Source organism: Tenrec ecaudatus, chromosome 6 (assembly GCF_050624435.1).
Source record: "Tenrec ecaudatus isolate mTenEca1 chromosome 6, mTenEca1.hap1, whole genome shotgun sequence".
Taxonomy (NCBI): domain Eukaryota; kingdom Metazoa; phylum Chordata; class Mammalia; order Afrosoricida; family Tenrecidae; genus Tenrec; species Tenrec ecaudatus.
Window position 1 is genome coordinate 135,780,874 of NC_134535.1, and position 20,057 is coordinate 135,800,930.

The 20,057-nt window shown below is 43.8% G+C and overlaps 1 protein-coding gene across 1 annotated transcript in view; it reads right to left on the reverse strand.

The window, feature by feature from the left end:
• Nucleotides 1-1,503: 1,503 nt before the first annotated feature.
• LOC142451267 (prostaglandin-E(2) 9-reductase-like) overlaps nt 1,504-20,057 on the reverse strand; it is a 57,444-nt gene continuing 38,890 nt past the window's right edge. The window contains exons 8-9 of the mRNA XM_075553162.1: nt 3,990-4,072; nt 1,504-1,546 (exon numbers count right to left, since the gene is read on the reverse strand). Coding sequence (XP_075409277.1) covers nt 1,504-1,546; nt 3,990-4,072 — 126 coding nt within the window. The remainder of the gene's footprint in view (nt 1,547-3,989; nt 4,073-20,057) is intronic.

Sequence of the window (20,057 nt, forward strand, 5' to 3'; positions counted from 1 at the left end):
AAATACAGACATTCTGTGGGTTTTTTGGTCTTTGTTTTGTTTGTTTTTGGGTATAGGGAGGTGTGATAGCTTTTGGTGGAGGTTAGCCTGTAAATCAGGTCACAACTTGACTGGAGGGCAACTGAGATAAATGACTCGTTGAGACCAGCATCTTTCTCTTTCTCCCTGGTGATCAGATCAGCATGCTGCTGCCTGAGTTAGCTGCTCTGTATTACCTGTGAGCTGAACCAACCTGTGGATGGTGGGGTGGATCATATAGTTGTGCTGTGCATCCCTATGATTTGAGGTCCTATTAAGACCCGCTTTGCTCTGCTGCTGTACTAGCCTCAACATCTCATCTCCCTGCTGTTTCTGTCCCACCTTGCCATATCTTCTGCCTGTGGGCTGACTGTTCATCTTGCCTGCAAGCAGACTCCACACCCCCCACTGACCACTTTGCTGTCTACTTCCTTGACCTTGGACTAGAGGCTGGCATGAGTTGGAAGAACCTGCAGTATATTATCTGTCCCACAAAAATGAGTTGAACTGAGCTCTCTGTACTGTTGTGTGGATTAAATAGGTGTATTCTTTCTCTATATATAAACCTATCCCTTTAGTTATATAATCACAAGTGTCCTAGTTTTGTTTCTCTAGAGAACCCTGAACAACATAGGAGGTCAGGAGAGGTGGCTCTGTGAAGACAGCAACTGGATGAATAATCACTTGGGGGATGTAAGGTGTAGGTGGGGGAAATGAGGAGTCAATATTAATGGTTACAAGAAGGAAGAAAATGTTCCAATGTTGATTGTGGTGATGATTTCACAAGCCTGCTTAATATACTTGAACTATTGAATTGTATGATAATTACAATTTTAAAAACATTTTTTAATAGGCTAAGGAAATACTGACAGATGAATAACGGCTAGTTAGTATTTTTCAGGAGCTAAAAAATCCTCCCTCAGACTCTTTCTAGGAATGTTTATAAAATTATTAACTCCTTTGACCGTCTTCATAATTTTAGACTGATATCAGAGTTTTTGGCCTAGATGAGACTAGGAATCAAAATATAAGTTTCAGAGATGAGTGTAGATAAGAATCTTTAGAAGGGAATTTGCTCCATTTTAGATCAAGTCAGACCACAGGATGACATGGGGAAATGAACTCATTTTCTATTCCACCACTTCTTTTCCCTGACCTGGCTATCAGAATCATAGCCATTTCCTCTCTGCTCGGCTTCAAAGACAATCATGACCTTTCCATTTTTATTGGTATTTACTCCCCTAAAATAGCCACTAAAAGAGCTAATGTACAAACCCAAACCAAGAATCTTTAGGGGAAGAGAATCTTTATTCCTTTTGTGAAGTCACAAAAATGTCAAGCCTTTTCATGGTGGCTATGGGCACGACTCTAGCAGAGCGTGACTTGCTAAGCCACAAGGATCTAACCAGAGGTGCTGCCTCGCATTACAGGGACCTGAGACATATGCAGCGGCTTCTGGAAGAAGTCATGACAACGGTCTCCTTGTTAATACTCTTCAGAAAATGGGTAATTAGGATGGCCCACAAGACTGAAATGAGAAAGATAAGACATGTAAATTTAAAGATTATGTCTAGGATGATACAAGTTTCTATGAAGCTGACACGAAAGCAAAATATTTCATTTCCTGGCTGCTTTTAAAGTTTGCCTTTCTTACTTTCCCAGACATGACTTTGTAGTACATGTTTAAAGAAACAAACAGTTAAAGAATTAAAATCATATTATTTTGCAAGGAACTGAAATCCCAGAACATTTTACTATGAATTTGATAAAGGTTAACAGAGCAAGTCAGCTTTCTATCCAACAATTCATCCCTCTTTTGTTTCACATCATTGACTGCAGGCCCCCACACAAAGACACACAGCTCTCAATGCACAAATACATTACAAATGTGTTTCTTACTGTTTTGGTAATAAACTACTATATCCTCACTTGACCTCTCCTGTTGAAACACTGAGTGAAGATTCTACACTTAGTGGATCCATACCAATAAACTCAGACTGATCCAGTCTTGCATTCCTTGCACCATTATCCCACATGCTTAATAACCACTCCCATGCACACTCCTCAGCTTTCTGTCTGTACAGACTAGAAAATCCCAGCAGTTTGTTATGGGTCACTTCTTCCTGAGTCACCATCTGTACTTCACCTTTGGGGATGCATTGAGCCTAATTTCAGTTATAGGTCTAGAAGCAATAATGGGTGCTGAGGGTGTTTCCAGGGGGTTCCAGTAGTATCTTGTAAGACGTCTGTCCCAGACAATGGTCCAGACACAGTGCCATGTGGCTTCTCAGCATGCATAGTTGAGCTAATCTCCTCAAGTGTGGGCAGTTATACTGATAGATTTCCTTCTGGTGGGAGAGGTGATGCTATTGGGTGGGGTAGCTCAATGGAATGTATGCCCTCAATGTCCCCTAGTCCTGATTATTAGACCCTATGTCATCATGACAAGTTTCAGGATCCATTTATTCCCAATCAACTCCCTCACTTTAGCACTAGGCAACCTTCTAGCCTGAGAATTCAGCTGGTGTTTTCACTAAGGTACTTGTATGAGAAAACTCTTGATTTTGCTTTTGGCAATTTCAACTCTGTTACTAGAAGAGAGAAGGCTTTCTTTTACAGCAAAAGTGGAGGCTTTGCAGCACTTGATCTGTGTTTCCAAGGTTCTGAGCTCATCTTTTTCCTTTACTGCTCTGTTGTAACAAGGAAGACCACTTTCCTGTACTTCTCATCCTGATACAACTACTGAAAAATATCCAACACAGAATCACCTAGGACCTTATTTTTCACCAACACTTCATCTATTGGTCGTGATATTTTGGATAATAACATTGTTGTTTCATGCCATAAATTAACAGTGGCATGCCAAAAATAACGCTATTTGTAAATTTTTACAAATAGTGTAAGACTATTTATGAATAGTGGAAGACTTAGCCATACTAGAAGAGACAGAGTAGAGTGCTCAGTGCCTTTAGACCTAATCGGACTTGAGAACCAATTTAGAAAACTCATCTTTATTATTTTTGTTTCTCTAGGACCACTCTTGTCACCAAATTTATTAGCCTGGGTTCCAGAATCTACTGCCATAAAGTTAATTCTGATTGATAGTGACCATATAGGGCAGAGTATAAAATCCACTGTAGGGTTTTAAGATTGTAAATCTTTCTGGGAGTAGAAAGCCTTATCTTTCTCCCTTGGGGTGGCTGGTGATTTCTAACGGCTGACCTGGTGGTGATCAGCCCAAAGAGTAACTGCTATGTCACCAAGGGTAATTAGAGAAGTAAAACTAGCATATAGGTAGAGAAGTTTATGTCAAGGACAGAATTTATGTCAAAAGAGCAGCCCACACAACCACAGAGAGAGCTAACTCAGTCCAACTCACATTCATGTGTCAGATGGTGGCCTGATGGTCAGATGGTCACCAGGCTGATGAGCCAGGAAGCAGGAGATAGAAAGGTGAGGTGGGTGGCATGGTGAGGTAAGTTTGGGCAGCAACAGATGCAGAGCCCACACCAGCAAGAAGAGAGAGAGCAACCCTTACTTCTGAAGCATGCTACGCCCCTAAGTAGGCATCATCAGTCTGGGCCATGCAAGGACTTCAGAAGGAAGGTCTCGTTGCCAAAATGCAGCACCAAGTCAAGTTGACATCAATCTAACTATCACACTTCAACATTGAGGTTGTTCCTCCACACTCTTGGTTTTCATTTCTCTTGTCTTAACTGGCTTTATCTTTTGTTAGTGAGGAGTGCATAGGAGTATGGGTAAAGTCCAAGCTGACTCTGTTCCCTCTCACACTTTTACTGATCCAGTGAACAGAGCTTTGGAACCCCGTCAGAGTTTCAGATGAACTCCTGTCTCATCCCTTTCTAAAAGTGGGCACTTTCTTCTTAGTAGTCAGGTAAAATTTAACAATGCTCACCCTTTTTATGGTTTGACAATAAATTGAAGCAAATAACTTCATCAAACATACTTACAATGAAGCAGGCAGATAACGAACATTTCGGTTTAGGCCATCTAGGACCTTCATGTCCTCTGAAGTCAACTGGAAATCAAAAACCTACAGAGCGAGAGAGAGAGAGAGAGAAAGATCAAATTTTTGTAGATTATATAATGTCCAGTCTTGGGAACATCCAATCAAATCAACACTATAACCACCAATATATTGTTGTTAGGTGCCATCAGGTCAATTCCAACTCACAGCCCCACACTATGCACAGCAGGATGTGACACCGCCCAATCCACCATGTTTCAGCTCATTGTTGCAGCCAAAATGTCAATCCAGGTCCTATATGGTCTCCCTATTTTTGTTGATTCTCTATTTTACCGAGCATAGTGTCCTTTTCGGTGACTGGTCTCTTCTGGTAACATGTCTAAATTATGTGACACAAAGTCTTTCTTATTCTCCAGTTAGCCTTCAAAATGATTCTTACTTTTCAATACTTTAGGGAGGTCATGTGCAGAAGACTTGCCTAATGCAATATAAAGTTTTCTTTCTTAGATCATTTTATTGGGGGCTCTTACAGCTCTTATAACAATCCATACATTAATTGTTTGAAGCAAAGTTGTATATATGTTGCCATTGTTAGTTCCTAAACATTCACATTCTATTTGAGCCCTTCATATCAGCTCCTCTTTTTACCCTCTTTTCTCCTATCACATCCTTGTGGCCCCTTGATAAATTATAAATTATTATTTTCATATCTTTTGGTTAAAAATACCTTTAAGGGCTTATACAACTCTTATCACAACCCCTGTCTCCCTTTCCCTGTGGTTTCTCACCCTCTCCTCTTCCAGCCTTTCCCCTGACCTCCTGGTGCCACTACTCATGTTTCTGTTCCTGTGGGGTTGATCTGACTTGGATTCCATATGTCCTGAAGCTCTTACCTGTACCTAGGTATATGCTCCAGCCTAGCCATCAGTGAAAGGCAGGTCTGTGGTCAGGATAGTGGGGGGTGAGGAAACCTCCAGGAACCAGAGGAATATTGTGTGTTTCATCGGTGCTGGTCGACTCACCTCTGTCTTGCGACCCATCTGTGAGGAGATGTCACATCGTCTAGAGATGGATTGTGGGTATCTTCTCCGACTCCCCTCTTCCTCAACAATGTAGTTTTATTTGTTTGTTTATTTATTTGTTTTGGGTCTTCTGATGCCTGTTACCCAATCCTGTCGACTCCTTATGACCACACAGGCTGATGTGCTTCTTCCATGTGGGCTTTTTGCTTCTCTGTTAGAGAGATGCTTGTTTAGCTTCAAGCCTTTGAGACCCCAGATACTATATCTTTTGATAGCCAGGTGCCATCAGCTTTCTTCACCACATTTGCTTGTGACCCATTTTGTCTTCAGCAATTGTGCTGGGAAGGTGAGCATCACAGAATGCCAGGTTGTTAGAACAAAGTGTTCTTGCGTTGAGGCAGGGATCAGAAGAGGCCCAAAGTCCATTCACATCCTCAATGTATTGCCATATAAATATATGTACCTGTGCCAATACCTCTATCTTTATGAATTAATATATTTATGTAGCGCATACTTATGTTTGTAGCTCTATCCATAGCTTTGCTTCTTAGATCTTCCCTCTGCTTCCTTTTACCTTCCTCTTTTCCTACCATCACACTCACCCTTTTTCTGCCTTGTAGTAATTCTTCTCAGCTCGATTGCTGTTTCTCCAACACCATCAGGATCTCTACATCCTGTTCATTGTTGATTTTAATTCCCTAGTTGTTCCCTGTCTATGGTGTTGTTTGCTCACTGCTCCCCTCCCCTTCCTGCTAAGTCCCTCCAGAACCTTCTATCTGTTTCTTTCTCCTTGGGCTTGCTTCTCATGCCTCTTAAATTTTTGGTCTAGCAGCAGGAGAATCAGGTGGGTGACTCTACCTGGACGTCATCTTGACTCCCTCTTTTGAAGTTTTATTTCTTGACTGCTGCTGGCATGTGCATTGATTATATAGCCAAGCAAAACACAATCGTTGACAGTATGATTTCATACAAAAATAAGTGAACTTTCCAAATACAAACAAACACCAATTTGAAACTGAAGAAGAGTCCTTTTGGGCCTCTGCTCATGCCCTCCCTCAAGGCAAGAACACTTTGTTCGAACAACCTGGCATCCTGTGATGCTCACCCTCTGAGAACAATCGCTGAAGACAAAATGGGTGCACAAGTAAATGTGATGAAGAAAGCTGATGGTGCCCGGCTATCAAAAGATATAGTGTTTGGGGTCTTAAAGGCTTGAAGTTAAACAAGTGGCCATCTAGCAGAGAAGCAACAAGCCCACATGGAAGAAGCACACCAGCCTGTGTGATCATGAGGTGTTGACAGTATTGGGTAACAGGCATCAGAAGATTCAAAACAAACAAACAAAACCATATTGTTGAGAACGAGAGGGGTGGAGCAGGTACCCAAAACCCATCTCTAGACAATGTGACATCCATCACAGAAGGGTCACAAGGAAGGGATGAGTCAACCAGGGTGCAGTATAGCATCGATGAAATACACAATATTTCTTTGGTTCCTTGAGGCTTCCTCACCCCCACCCCCACTATCCTGACCCCAGTTCTGCATTTCACTGATGGCTAGGCTGGAGCATGTAGACAGGTACAGAACAGAGATAAGAGCTCATAACACATGGAATCCAGGAACAGGAATGGCAGTAGCAATACCAGGAGGGTAGAGGTGGGGAGGAAGGGGGAATTGATTGCAATGATCAATACATAAACCTCTACCCCCATTCAAGGTGGAGGAGCAATAGAAGCTGTGGGGGAAGGGAGACAGTGGTCAGTATAAGATATGCAATAATAATAATTTATCAAGGGGTCACGAGGGTGGGGGGTGGGGGAGGGAAAAAAGAGGAACTGATACCAAGGGCTCAATGTGATAGCCTGAGTGGAACCATCTTGTAGCAATGACCATTTTGTGTCAAGCTATGGAAATTCCCCTGAGGTTAAGGTCAAGCGAACATTGGCCAGAAAATAGCAGCTGCAAGATAAGGGCACACATTTATCTGGAAGAAAAAAAGTTTTAAAATGTCAAGGTTAACTGCAAGGTCTGCTCCTGTTCCTGCTTGCACAGCAGCAAAGCCCCATTGTTCACCCCACCCTATAAAAACCCAAATCTGTGAGCGATCGGGGCCAGTTCTCCCTCTCCTCAGAGGGTTGGTCCCTGCGCGGGTTCTTTTTTTCTCTTTTCTGTCCCCCTTTAATACACTGTTTTCCTTCTTACCAGAGACTGAGTTGTTCCTGTACGGTTCATGTACAACATTTTGGAGGTCCCATCGAGATCTGGTGACCAGGTTGTACATTAGAAGGACAAGCGAGACCCCGGGAATGGGTGTTCTCCTCAGCCAGTGCCTCAACTAGGGGAAGACCTCGGAGCTCCGCCGCGGTTGTCAGGTCCTGTCCAGAGAACTACCAGGTTGGTGTGCACACTCCAGGTTGGGAGGATAGGCTCTGTTGGACGCAACCTTAGGGCCCTCCCAGAGGGCCAGAGAGACGTCCCTGTGTCCTCCTGTATCTTTAAACTGATGCCTTATGGATGGCATATTCTTATTTTCTTTATATATTTAAGTTCCGTGTTTCTTGTCTATTGCTGTTTCCGGCTGTGTGTTGTTTGCGCGCACTCCCGCTTGTCTTCCGTGGTTGTTTAATTTTTAAAAAACAGGCGAAGTAAGACCATGGGACAGACAGTCAGTTCCACTCCAGCGCCTTTTAAATTATTTCTCGGACTGTTCTGAAAGGTTTATGTCAAATTATGGGGCTAAAACAAAGTTATCTCATCTCAGAACATTTTGAGAGACAGATTGGGTTGCGGGACTGCCTAATTGGCCCTCGGAGGGCACCTTTTCCCTGTACCACGTGCGGAGATATGTCTATGGAAAACCAGGTCATCCAGATCAAATCCCCTACACAGATGTGTAAATTGACAGAGCCTCTAATCCTCCTCCATATATTCAGAAGTTTCTTCCCCACAAGCAGTTCCTGGTGGCAGTGGAAGAGGAGACTCAGATAAAAAACAAGAAGCCCGAGCGACTTTACCCTGTCCTCCAAACCCTTCCTCTACCCCGAGCCCCGCTTGAGGCAGTCGGCCCCCTGCTCTGCCTCCTCCTCCATGCCCGTCCACCGGGGTGGGCATAGTACCCAGTGCAGCGGCAGCCGCCCCATACAGTCCTCCCCATGCCCAGGGGGCGGGAAGGTATACGTTGAGACAGCGGGCGAACAGGGCAAACCTGCTGACGTCCCCGTCGGTATTTTTCCCCTGAGACAAACTGTTCCTCCACCCGGGTTGGCCAAGCGGTCCCTTTCATGGTTTATGTCCCTTTCTCCACCAGTGACCTTTACATCTAACGGGAAGCAGCAACAAAACGCATCCTTCTCTGAAAAGCCCCAAGGCTTAATTTAATCTCCTTATTGGAAACTATTTTTCATATGCACCAGCCCATGTGGGATGATTGTCAGCAACTTTTGCAGGTTCTCTTCACGTCAGAAAAACGGGAAAGAATCCAGAGGGGGGTGGGGGAAGAATCCAGAGGGAACCCATAAGATTCTACAGACGGACAGCTAGTGGCTGCCCCGCGTTTACAAGAAGCTTTGTTTCCAACTTGGTGCCTGTCATGGGACCCCAAGGACACGCAGGGCAGGGAAGCCCTGATAAAGTATCACCAATTTCTGTTTCAGGGTCTCCGGGGGGGGGGGGGGGGGCTGCTAAAAAGCCCATTAATCTGTCTAAGGTGAATGAGACAGTGCAGAAAGCTACGGGTGACTCACCAGCCACTTTTCTTGAACACCTCAAGGAGGCTTACAGGTTATAGATCCCAATTGACCCAGAGCCCCTTGAGAACCGCTGGGCCATTAATATAGCTTTTGTAGCCCAGTCAGCTCCAAACATCCCCCCCCCAAAAAAACCCCAAAAAACAAAACTTCAAAAGCTTAACGGGTTTGAGGGGAAAAATCTTAGTAAATTTTATAAAGATAATAAAGATGGTCCCAAAAGTTTATATAACAGGGAGGATCCACCAGTAACTGCTACATGGCAAATGGCTAATATCCTGGTGGCTGCTTGTAAAGAAGAAAAAATGAAAAATCAAGTTCTCGTAAGGGAGGGGGTGAAAACAGGCCAGATAACCGTGAGGTCAAGCTCCAAAAAGGCCAGTGTGCTTATTGCAGATGCATGGGATGCTGAAAAAAAAAAAGAAAGAAAAAGAGTGCCCGGAGAAGCTACAGAAAGACATTGGGAAAATTCTAGTTTACTAACCCAAAGTGATGACTAGGACCATCAGGGATCCAAAAACTCAGGCCCCCAGGAGCCAGGCTAACTTTAAATGTAGGGGGCCACCCGGTACACTTCTTAGTGGATACCGGTGCAACCTTCTCCGTATTGAAAAAGACTCAAGGGACTCTGTCCTCGACAAACACTTCTACTGTTGGAGCCACCGGGAAGCCTAAAGCCTATCCGTGGACTACAGTCAGTATCACCCACTTAGCCCACGGCACAATCACCCATTCCTTCCTGGCCATGCCTGTCTGCCCGTACCCACTGCTGGGGCAGGATTTGTTCCATAAATTAAATGCCGTCATTTCATTACACTCCACAGACAAAGCAGTATCTGTGAAAATAAACCCAACTGAAAAACCGGTGCCTCAACTTACAGTGTCTGTTCCATTTTCTGAAGAATATATTCTGTTCTCGGACCTGGAGCCAACTTCAGGCTCCAAAAAACTGTTAATTCAGTGAATAAAAACCATCCCTGAGGTCTTGGCTAAATACAACGCCCCGGGATTGGCCCAACATCAGCCACCGGTGGTCGTTTGGCTTCTCAGCACCGTGACTCCCGTCAGAATATGGCAAAACCCACTGTCCAAGGAAGCCGGGAGGGCATAGCTCCCCACATCAACCGGCTGAGAGAGGCACGTATTTTCGTGGAACACACCTCTGCTCCCAGTTTGAAAACCAGGAACCAATGACTTTAGACCAGTGCAGGACCTCAGGGAAGTCAATGCCCGGCAGTCACTATTCATCCAGTGGTGCCTCACCCTTACACCTTACTAAGCCTTTGGCCCCTGAGCGTACTTGGTATTCAGTGTTGGATTTAAAGGATGCTTCTTTTCCGTTCCTTTGTTTCCTCCAAGCCAGCCTGTTTTTACCTTTGAGTGGCTGATCCACAGAAGCTTTCACTGGGAAATTAACCTGAACTCGGTCCAAAAGTTCAAAATTCTCGAGCCCTCTTTGGGAAGGCACTGAATCAGGCCCTCCAGGAATTCAGAATAAACTATCCCCAAGTGACCTTGCTACAGTAAGTAGATGACCTCCTGCTAGCAGCTGCCATAAAAAAAGAGTTGCCAGGAAGCAACCAAGCACCTACTGCAGCGCCTGGCCCTCCTGGGGTACCCGGTATCACCAAAGAAAGCACAACTCTGTGTCACAACGGCGGGACAGAGAAAATTGTCTGCCAGCAGAATCAACTCAGTCCTGCAAATACCCTTTCCAGAGACTAAACGCAAGGTACGTGAATTCTTAGCTGTGGTAGGAGACTGCCGTTTGTAGATACTTGCTTTTGCAAAAATCGCCAAACCTCTGTATGAAAACACCAAAGGAGAGCGACAGGGAGTAACAAAGCCCCCTGAGCGGGAGGCCACCTTTAAAAAGATGAAAGGGGCCCTCTTGTAGGCCCAGCCTTGGTTCTTCCAGACCTGCAGGAGCCTTTTGAACTGTTCATGGCAAAAGGTAAGGGGGTGGTCAAGGGAGTCCTTATGCGGCGCCTAGGACCATGGAGAAGACCCGTGGCCTACGTATCTAAAGAGCTGTACCCAGTTGCCGCCAGCTGGCCAGGATGTATGCGAACCATAGCGGTCACTGCAGTGCTGGTAAAAGAAGCTTCAAAGCTCACGCTGGGCCAGGACATTACAGTCACACGAGGGCACTCAGTCAAGAGCCTGCTAAAAAGCCCTCCTGACTGCTGGATGACCAATGCCTGCGTGCTCCAGTACCAGGTACTGTTTGTTACTCAATCCTCCCAGTGTCCAGTTCTCCAAAACAGCTACCCGCAACCCTGCTGCAGGACGTGGCTGGGGAGGAGCCAATCCACAACTGTGTGGAGACCTTGGAAACCATCTCCTACATCCGGCCAGACGTAACTGATGTAGCCCTGACATCTGCAGACCTGGAGCTCTTCTCAGACGGCAGCAGCTTTGTAAAGGATGGTGTCCGGCAGGCAGGAGCTGTGGTCACCACGGACACTGAGGTACTGCGGTCCACCTCCCTGTCCCCCGGTACCTCAGCCCCAAAGGCCGAACTTATCGCCCTGACACAGGCACTCAATATATGGACAGATACCATCATTCTTTTGCTACTGCTCACTTCCATGGAGCCCTTTATCAAGAAAGGGGACTGCTAACCTCCGAAGGAGAGGAAATTAGCACAAGGTTGAAATACAAGACCTCCTTCGAGCCTTGTAGGAGCCTAAGCGTCTCGCTATAATCCACTGCAAGGTCCATCAAAGAGGACACTCAAAGGTGATCCGAGGCAACAACCTGGCTGACCAGGCAGCCAAGAAGGCAGCAGTGGCATCACCAAAGCCAGTAATGGAACTGGCACAAGCAAAAGACAAGTGGCCTTTTACCTTGTTCCAGCCAAACCTGCCTAGTCACCCCTGCTGCTCAAAGCAGGAATGGGAACTGGTGCAGCAGCTAGCAAAAAGGCTGGTCAAATAGATTGTTTTAAAAACCCTGATGGGTAGCCACCCTGATTGCCGCAAGTTGGTCCCTGAGGCGATTGGCATGGAATTGGTGGATCAGTTGCATCAGACAACCCATTTGGGAGGAACCAAACTGTACTTGTACCTGTCTAAACGATACAAAATTCCAAATCTCCAAAAGTGGATATAGGTGACGGCTGAAAAATGCCTCACCTGCGCCCAAGTAAACAACCCCCATAGAACATGCCAGTCACTCCAGCCACGAGAGCGAGGACATTCCCCCAGTCAATACTGGGAAGTGGATTTTACCGAGGTAAAGCCAGGACTGTATGGTTATAAATATTTGCTGGTCTTTGTATAGACTTTGTCTGGTTGGACAGAGGCTCTCCCAACCAAGGCAGAAACGGCCACTGTGGGATGCAACTGCTGTTAACTGAGATCCTCCCTAGTTTGGCCTTCGCTGGTGCATTGGCTCTGATAATGGCCCTCCCTCCATAACACTAATTTCTAAAATCATAAGTAAAATTGTATGTATTAACTGAAAGCTCTATTGTGCCTATTGGCCCCAAAGTTCAGGTCAAGTGAAGAAAATGAATACAACCTTAAAAAAAAGGTATTAACTAAATTATGCACAGAAACTGGCGAGAACTGGGTAAGACTTTTGCCTTTTGCTTTAATGTGTGTCCGTTGCACCCCTTACCTTAAAAACCTTGTGCCTTATACAATGATGTATGGTAGCCCCTCGCCTTTCCTACCTAGGGCTGAAATAAAGCAGTTGGCTCACCTCACTAATGTTGAACTTTTCAAGTCAATACAGGCTGTACAGGAAATCCACAGCACTAACAACACTTTGTTACGCTGCCTCCATCTAGACACCGCAGGAGAGTCCAGATCGGAGCAGTTGCATGGGTCTGGACCCTTCCATGTCCTAACCCCAGGCGACAGGGCCTGGGTCAAGAGGCACAAGACCCCTGCACTTGAGCCAAAGTAAACTCCCCTGTGTTAGCAAAAGCAAAAACCATAGTGACCATTTTTTTTTTTTGTTTTTATAAATGCTACTAACCCAAACTTCACCGGCGAGTGCTGGCTATGTCTTAACCCGGCACCACCCTACTTTGTAGGAATTGGATCTAACGATACCTCCTCAGGAGCCAACACCACCCTGTCTGATTATAATAATAACAGTAGTGTGCGCAGGTGGAAGGAAGCGGGGGAAAGGTCTACCCTAACCCTGGAAGACTTACATGGAAAAGGACACTGTTACTAAACCAGCTGGAAACCCCAACCGTATAGTCAGTATTGTGCCCGTGTTTCTGTGATACCCAGTTCCAAGGAACCCTTTCTGTTAGTCGCCCCACCAGGAATGTGGTTTGCTTGTTCTACTAGAATCACTCCCTGCTTGTTCTCTACAACCTTACTCGCCTCTGACCATACTGGACTTTGTATATTAGTTCATATTTTATCCCAAGTATTTCTGTATTCCAGAGTCAAAAGAGTCCCCATATTGCTTCCTTTACTTGTGGGACTAGGTGTAATCGGGTCAGCATCAGTATGAACACAGCCTTAATACAAAAAAAGAAGATTATAAAATTTTAAGTCAGCAGATTAATAATGCTTTACTGGATTTAGAGCAGTCTGTCAGTTATCTTAAAAAACCCCTCAATTCCCTTGCTAAAATAGTATCACAAAACAGGCAAGGATTGGACCTTTTATTTCTTAAGCAAGGTGGCCTTTGTATGGCTCTGGGTGAAACTTGCTGCTTTTATGCCAGCCATTCAGGAATCATCAAAAATAGCTTAGCTTTAGTCAGAAACAATTAAGTAAGCAAAAAGAAAACAGAAAAAGCCAAGAAAGTTGGTTCCAGAAAATGTTTAGCTGGTCTCCATGGCTCACCACCCTAATCTCCAGCCTAGCAGGCCCCCTGCTTTTGCTTTTAATTGAACTAACTTGTGGCCCGCTAATCATCAATAAATTAATGCAGTTTGTACAAAATCAAGTACAATCTGTCAAGTTGTTGGTACTAAGTAAATCGTAGGAGCCACTAGCCCAGAGTGAGCCCCCGCCACAGCCCTATAAAACGCTTACACCTGCAAGATTCACAGGTGTAACAACCACAGGGAGGAATGTGATAGTTAGCCTGAGTGGAACCATCTTGTAACAGTCTCCGTTTTGTATCAAGCTATGGAAATTTCCCTGAGGTTAAGGTCAAGCAAACATTGGCCAGAAAATAGCAGCTGCAAGATAAGGCCACACATCTATCTGGAAGAAAAACAAAAGTTTTAAAATGTCAAGGCTAACTGCAAGGTCTGCTTCTGTTCCTGCTGGCACAGCAGCAAAGCCCCCATTGATCACCCACCCTATAAAAACCCAAGTCTGTGAGCAATCGGGGCCAGTTCTCCCTCTCCTCAGAGGGTTGGTCCCTGTACGGGTTCTTTTATCTCCTTTCTGTCCCCCTTTAATACACTGTTTTCCTTCTTACCAGAGACTGAGTTGTTCTTGTCCGGTTCATGTACAACATCAATAGAAAGTAAATGTTTAGAAAGTAGTGATGGCAACATATATACGAATATGCTTGATACAATTGATGCATGGATCATTATAAGATCTGTAAGAGCCCCTAATAAAATGATCTTTTAACAACAACAAGCAAGGAAATACAAGGAGAAAGTGAGATAAGTGACATTACATTGAAGATAGTGTAATCAATGAGGCGAAACAAAATGTCTGAATTGTTGAATATAAAAACTATGATCTGCTTTTTAAATTTTTACTCAATTCACAATAAAAATAGAAACATTAAAAAATAAGAAGAGTCCTTTTATATTAGCAACCTTTAGATATATTACCTGAGAATGCACTCAATAATGAAATATTAGCTATTTTTGAAGATTTAAAAATCTTATTAAAGAGTATGCAAAAAGTTTAGTAGATTGAATAAATATGTTACTTTGTAGAATCAATATCAATAGTATAAAAGTATCATTTATTGCAAATTAATCATTATTTCCTAAAAATTACTAACCTTTTTGCATACATTTTTGCCACAATTAAAAAAATTATACTAATAACTATAAGGACAAGGAAGAAGAACATGATCTAAAATTGATTGTGGCAAAGATTGCACAACTATTCTTGGTTTGATTGAACTACTGAATTGAAAGGTATGTGTTTAAAATTGTTTGAAAAATTATTAATATTTTCCCCCTGATGTTTATAAATACTTTATTCAGTTCATTATAGTGGGCAAGTTCCAAGCTATGTTATACAGATAAAAGTGGGGTGTTCTGGGTTAGTGCAGGAACCAGTAGGTTACATGGGACTTGGAGCATTGTGCCTAGTAGAAAGCATCATGGTTCAGAATCAGAAAGATAAGAGACTCTTTGCATGGGACAGCTCATGTTCTGACACTGACAGCTGCTTGACACTGACACCTGCTACATCTACATTTTTGAAACAAAAGAGATAATTCTAAATTACGTGGGACTCTGGGGTTCTTAGGACATATATTGGAAACATCCCAGGCAAATCGTTCTTACCTGGAGCCATTTGCCAAAGCCTGTGAGTTAGCTTAATTGTTTCTATGTTGTTTTGTCTCAATAGATTTATGAATAAAGTTCAATGTATGGTAGTTACTCTCACAACTAGAACTATAAATACCTTATGATCCCGCAATCACCATCCTAAGTATCTCCCCTAGATATTTAATAAAAGAGGCATATGCATACCCATGTTAATTTAGGATTAACATTCATAATAGCATATAGATGGAAACAAGCTAAGTGGCCAACAATAGATAGATATGTGATAAATACATAGGAAGGATTATTATTGAACTTTAGAGGATAATAATGAGTCCTTAAAACATTTTATAACATGCTTAATCTGGATGACATTATGAGTAAAACATATCATGAATGGACAAAAATTTTATGATTGTAATTTTACAAAAAGCAAGAATACAGGAGGAGTCAAGACTGAGTCCAGGTAGAATCACCCAGCTGGTGCTGCTGTTGTTAGGTTGGAAAGTTAAGAGGTAAGGGAGCCAATATTGGGAGGCTGGGTGCTAGAATTAGACTCCCAGTGTACTCAGGTCTGTGATTCAGACCCCCCTTTGTGATTTTCACCCATGGAGTGGTTTGTGGGCTCACTGTGGCATTCTAAGTTCACCACATCTGGCTACGAGCTCTCCTAATCCTTTGCCAGGTCTAATAGGGCAGTATCTGCCACCCCTTCCTGTATCCAACATCTGAGACCCACCAGCATGCAGTAACTTCCCCTAACTGCTTTCTAAGGGTGGTCATAATCCCAGGCCTATAGAGAAAGCTAGCCACAAGAGCTCACTCCAGAGTTTCACCCCTCTGCTCCCCTTTCTGCTCATGCATTCATGGGCTTTACACTGCCCCTTCTCACCCAGGAACTGAGTGACTTCATTAGCCACCCCTTTCCCCTTCTCCCCAGCTTCAAGTACAGCCTACAGAGCCATGCAGGAGTGAACTGGGATGACCCAGGGGGGCAAGTTGGGAGAACCTAGACCCAGTGAGCCCCAAACTCACTCCGCCAATCTAATCCCCCTTTCCTGTGGGATAGCCTGGTACAGCCCTGATACCAGGACACCCAATAAGCGCCTTAAAAACAAACAAACAAAAAACCCTTGTTCATTCTGAGGCTGTGTTCCCTTTCTTAACTTTGACTCTAAGCCACCACAAGCCAGGTTCATTTAGCAAATCTTTAACATAACAAAACAGGAATGGAGCTAAAGTTCACTACCTTGGCCACAAATAGGCTTTATCAGTTTTGGGCTTGACAAAGAGTCTTTGAAAGACTGTTTAAAGGTCACTCGATATTAAGTCCTCAAAGCAAGTGTTCCACATTAGACACCAACCTGCTGAGTGAGACGTTGCTATACTCTATTCCCCCTAGGTTAATTAGGTAGGCAACAGGAAGAGACCCCACCCCCATCCCACTTGGCCACCTCCACCTGTTCCAACCCCTTTGACCTGATTCACCAGAGGTACATACTCTCAAGATAATGAACTCAATCAGTCATATGAGACACCAAATCATCCTGAATCTCACCCCCTCTCTGACACCCTACAAGACCACAAGGCAGTAAAATATTATATTACCAAACACTGTCCCTACATAATAGGCAGAGTCGACAAGGAACCCTGGTGGGTTTTCTATACTCCTGTACCCAGCCATGATAACCTCTGGAACCCGTTCCCTTCAAGTAAGCAACTCACAACCTTCTTTAAACTTACTAAGTAAAATTGCAGCTTTCTAGGGAGAGCCGCCCCCCCCCCCCTGGGAGACAGAGACACAATGTGAACTCATGGCATAGCTTGCTCCAGATAGCCGTTAGACCTATTTGTATTATCTTCTGAGAAAGAAAACACAGGGCTCCTTTCTCCACCACAGGAGTTAGGACTCATCACATCAGGGTTACTCAGCAACCTTCCCCACCCCTGTCAAGGTAGCCAGAAAACACAGGGTCCTGCTGACCCTACCCAGGATCCTGCTAACCCTACCCAGACCACCTTTTGAACACAGTAGTAGCTTATATCTAACTTGGGGTTGTATGTAAGGAAAGGAGAACTTGGAGTTGTGCAGCAACCTACTGTAAAGGGACGATCTGTTACAAACTCAAATAATTAAGGATTTGCACTCTCCTTTTCACAATTTAAAGCATCACTAGGGGACTCTGGTAGATTTAACATACCCATCACATACCCCAACCACCACATCTAGAATCTGCTTCCTACACCTCGACAACACCTATTCTCCACCAACTTACCAACTGAATATGTATCCCCCCACAACCCTCTGCACCCAGGTGCCCAGGAATGCCAGTCCTCCTGCATGTGACTGGCCTCCCCATTGCCACCCTCACTGCCTGAGACAGACCTGGTGTTGGTGCCGGAGATTGGAGCCTGCCACCAGTCTGCACGCATCCCCGGAGTAGCTCCCTTCCCTTCTGTGGCCCGTGAGTGCCGCCCTGTGCTGCGTGCAATAGGCCTACACAGCACCACCCCCAAGGCCCTCAATCTCCCCACCCACCTTGCCTGAGAGGGTCACCTATATCACCCTCAAAATAGATAGCTCCGCTGACTATGGCGAGTGTTAACCCCAGTGAGACAGACACAGCTCAAATCCACAGCACAGCTGACTCCACGTAGTCCTTAGAATCATTCCTACTAGCCTCTGACAAAGAATTCACAGGGTTCCTGGACTTCCAGGAAAATGGCACTGACCTTCATCAAAATACCATACAAACAACAACCCACATCGGCAGCTACTACAAGAAAGGAAGAGAGACAAAATGCAATGTTTGAGAAGGACATGAGCCTAGCAATATGCATAGAAGTGGCAGAATTTGAATCACCACAGAAAGAAATCTTCAGATGCTATTTAGAGTCATACAGGATATGAGGGAATCAATACAGGAAAAGGATGAAAAAAGCAGAGGATAGAGTCCGCTTTCTGAAGGGAAATAAAAGAATTAAGGGAAAATACAGCAGAAGCAAAGCAAATGGTAAAAGACCTTGCATCAAGGCTGGAAGAGGTGGAGAATCATTTCAGTGACCTCGAAGATAGCCAACTAGAATTCAGCAGATGTGAAAGACAATCAAACAAGATAATCAAAGAAGCTGAAGAAAGTCTGAGAACAATGAGCGATGCTATGACGAAAAATAAGATTCAAATAATTGGGTTACCAGAGCAAGGCATATGAAAAGTCAACAGCCAAAATAGTGAGGGAATCCTGGAAGAAAATGTCCCTAATTTAATGAAGGAAAATCAGACAATTATCCAGGAAGCAGAGAGGATGCCATTTAGACTAAACCCCAAGAAGAACACACGCAGAGATAGAGTAGTCAAATTATCCCACTTTGAAGCAAAGAAGAAAATCTTAAGAGCAACTAGAGAAAAAAAATGCAGTCACCTATCAAGGTAATCAGATAAGGATATGCTCAGACTTATCAGCAGAAACCATGAAGAAGAGGAGAGAATGGAATAGCAACTTCCAAAAGTTTAAGGAGAATAATGGCAACCCAAGAATCCTCTGTCCTGGCAAACTCTCCTTCAAAATAGACAGAGAGGTGAGGGTTCTCCCAAATCAGGAGAAATCTAGAGAATACAACAAAAACAAACAAAGAAACAAACGAACAAACATAAAAACAGCATTACAAAAATTATTTTCCAACTCACTTTGGTCAGAATACCACCATACACTGATCACAGATATGAGACTACCACATAGTGTAACACTATCCAGAAGTCAGAACACTGAAAGCAATGCCCAAGATGTCTTTGACCCAACGGTGAAAAGAAGGCAAGAATGAATCCCCTGCCACCCCACCACCCACCCCATGTACATAACACACTGCTAAGGAGGGAGGGAGGAAAATATCTATCATAATGGGTATGAGATGACAGCAAACAATCCACAGATGGATGCAATAACCCTGAACGCCAGCCAACAGTCTGAATTTCCATCAAAAGACAAAGGTTAGCACACTGGAGTAGGAAACACAAAGCCAAGCAAAAATTGAGCTATCTAGGGATATACCTAACCCAAACCCAAAAGATCTGTACGATGAAAACTACAGAACATTATTACAAGAAACCAACAGGGACCTTCACAAATGGAGAAATATCCCATGCTCATGGATCAGTAGACTCAATATTGTAAAGATGTCAGTCCTACCTAAGATACTATATAGGTTCAATATAATCCTGATACAAATACCATCATCATTTTTAAAAGCAATGGAAAAAACTGACTACCACTCATATGGAAAGGGGTGAAACCAGAATTGGCAAAGAACTCCTCAAGAAGAATAATATAGACACAGTTTTCAAAAGTGCATGGTACTAGTACAATGATAGATACTCAGACCAATGGATAAGAACATAAATTCCAGAAATAAAAACAGCAGAATACAGACAACTGATCTTTGATAAGGGCTCCCTCAAATCAAATGGGAAGCAGATGTCCTTTCAAACAAATTGTACTGGAAAAACTGGATATCAACTTGCAGAACAATGAACTAAGACCCTTACCTCGCCCCATACACAAGGACAAATTTAAGCTGGATCAGAGACTTTGAGGTAAAACCCCAAACTATCAGGCTCATCAGTGAAGAAACTGGGACAAAGCTAAGAACCTTAGCATAGGACATGGGCTATCAGCATTAATGAAGGTCACACACTCAGAGGAAGAGAAAACAGATGCATGGAGCATACTAAAGATAAAACAAACACCTGTGTGCATCAAAAGACTTAATCAAGAAAGTAATGAGAGAGCCCAGAGACTGAGAAAAGATATTTAATAATGACACATCAGACAAAGGCCTGACTA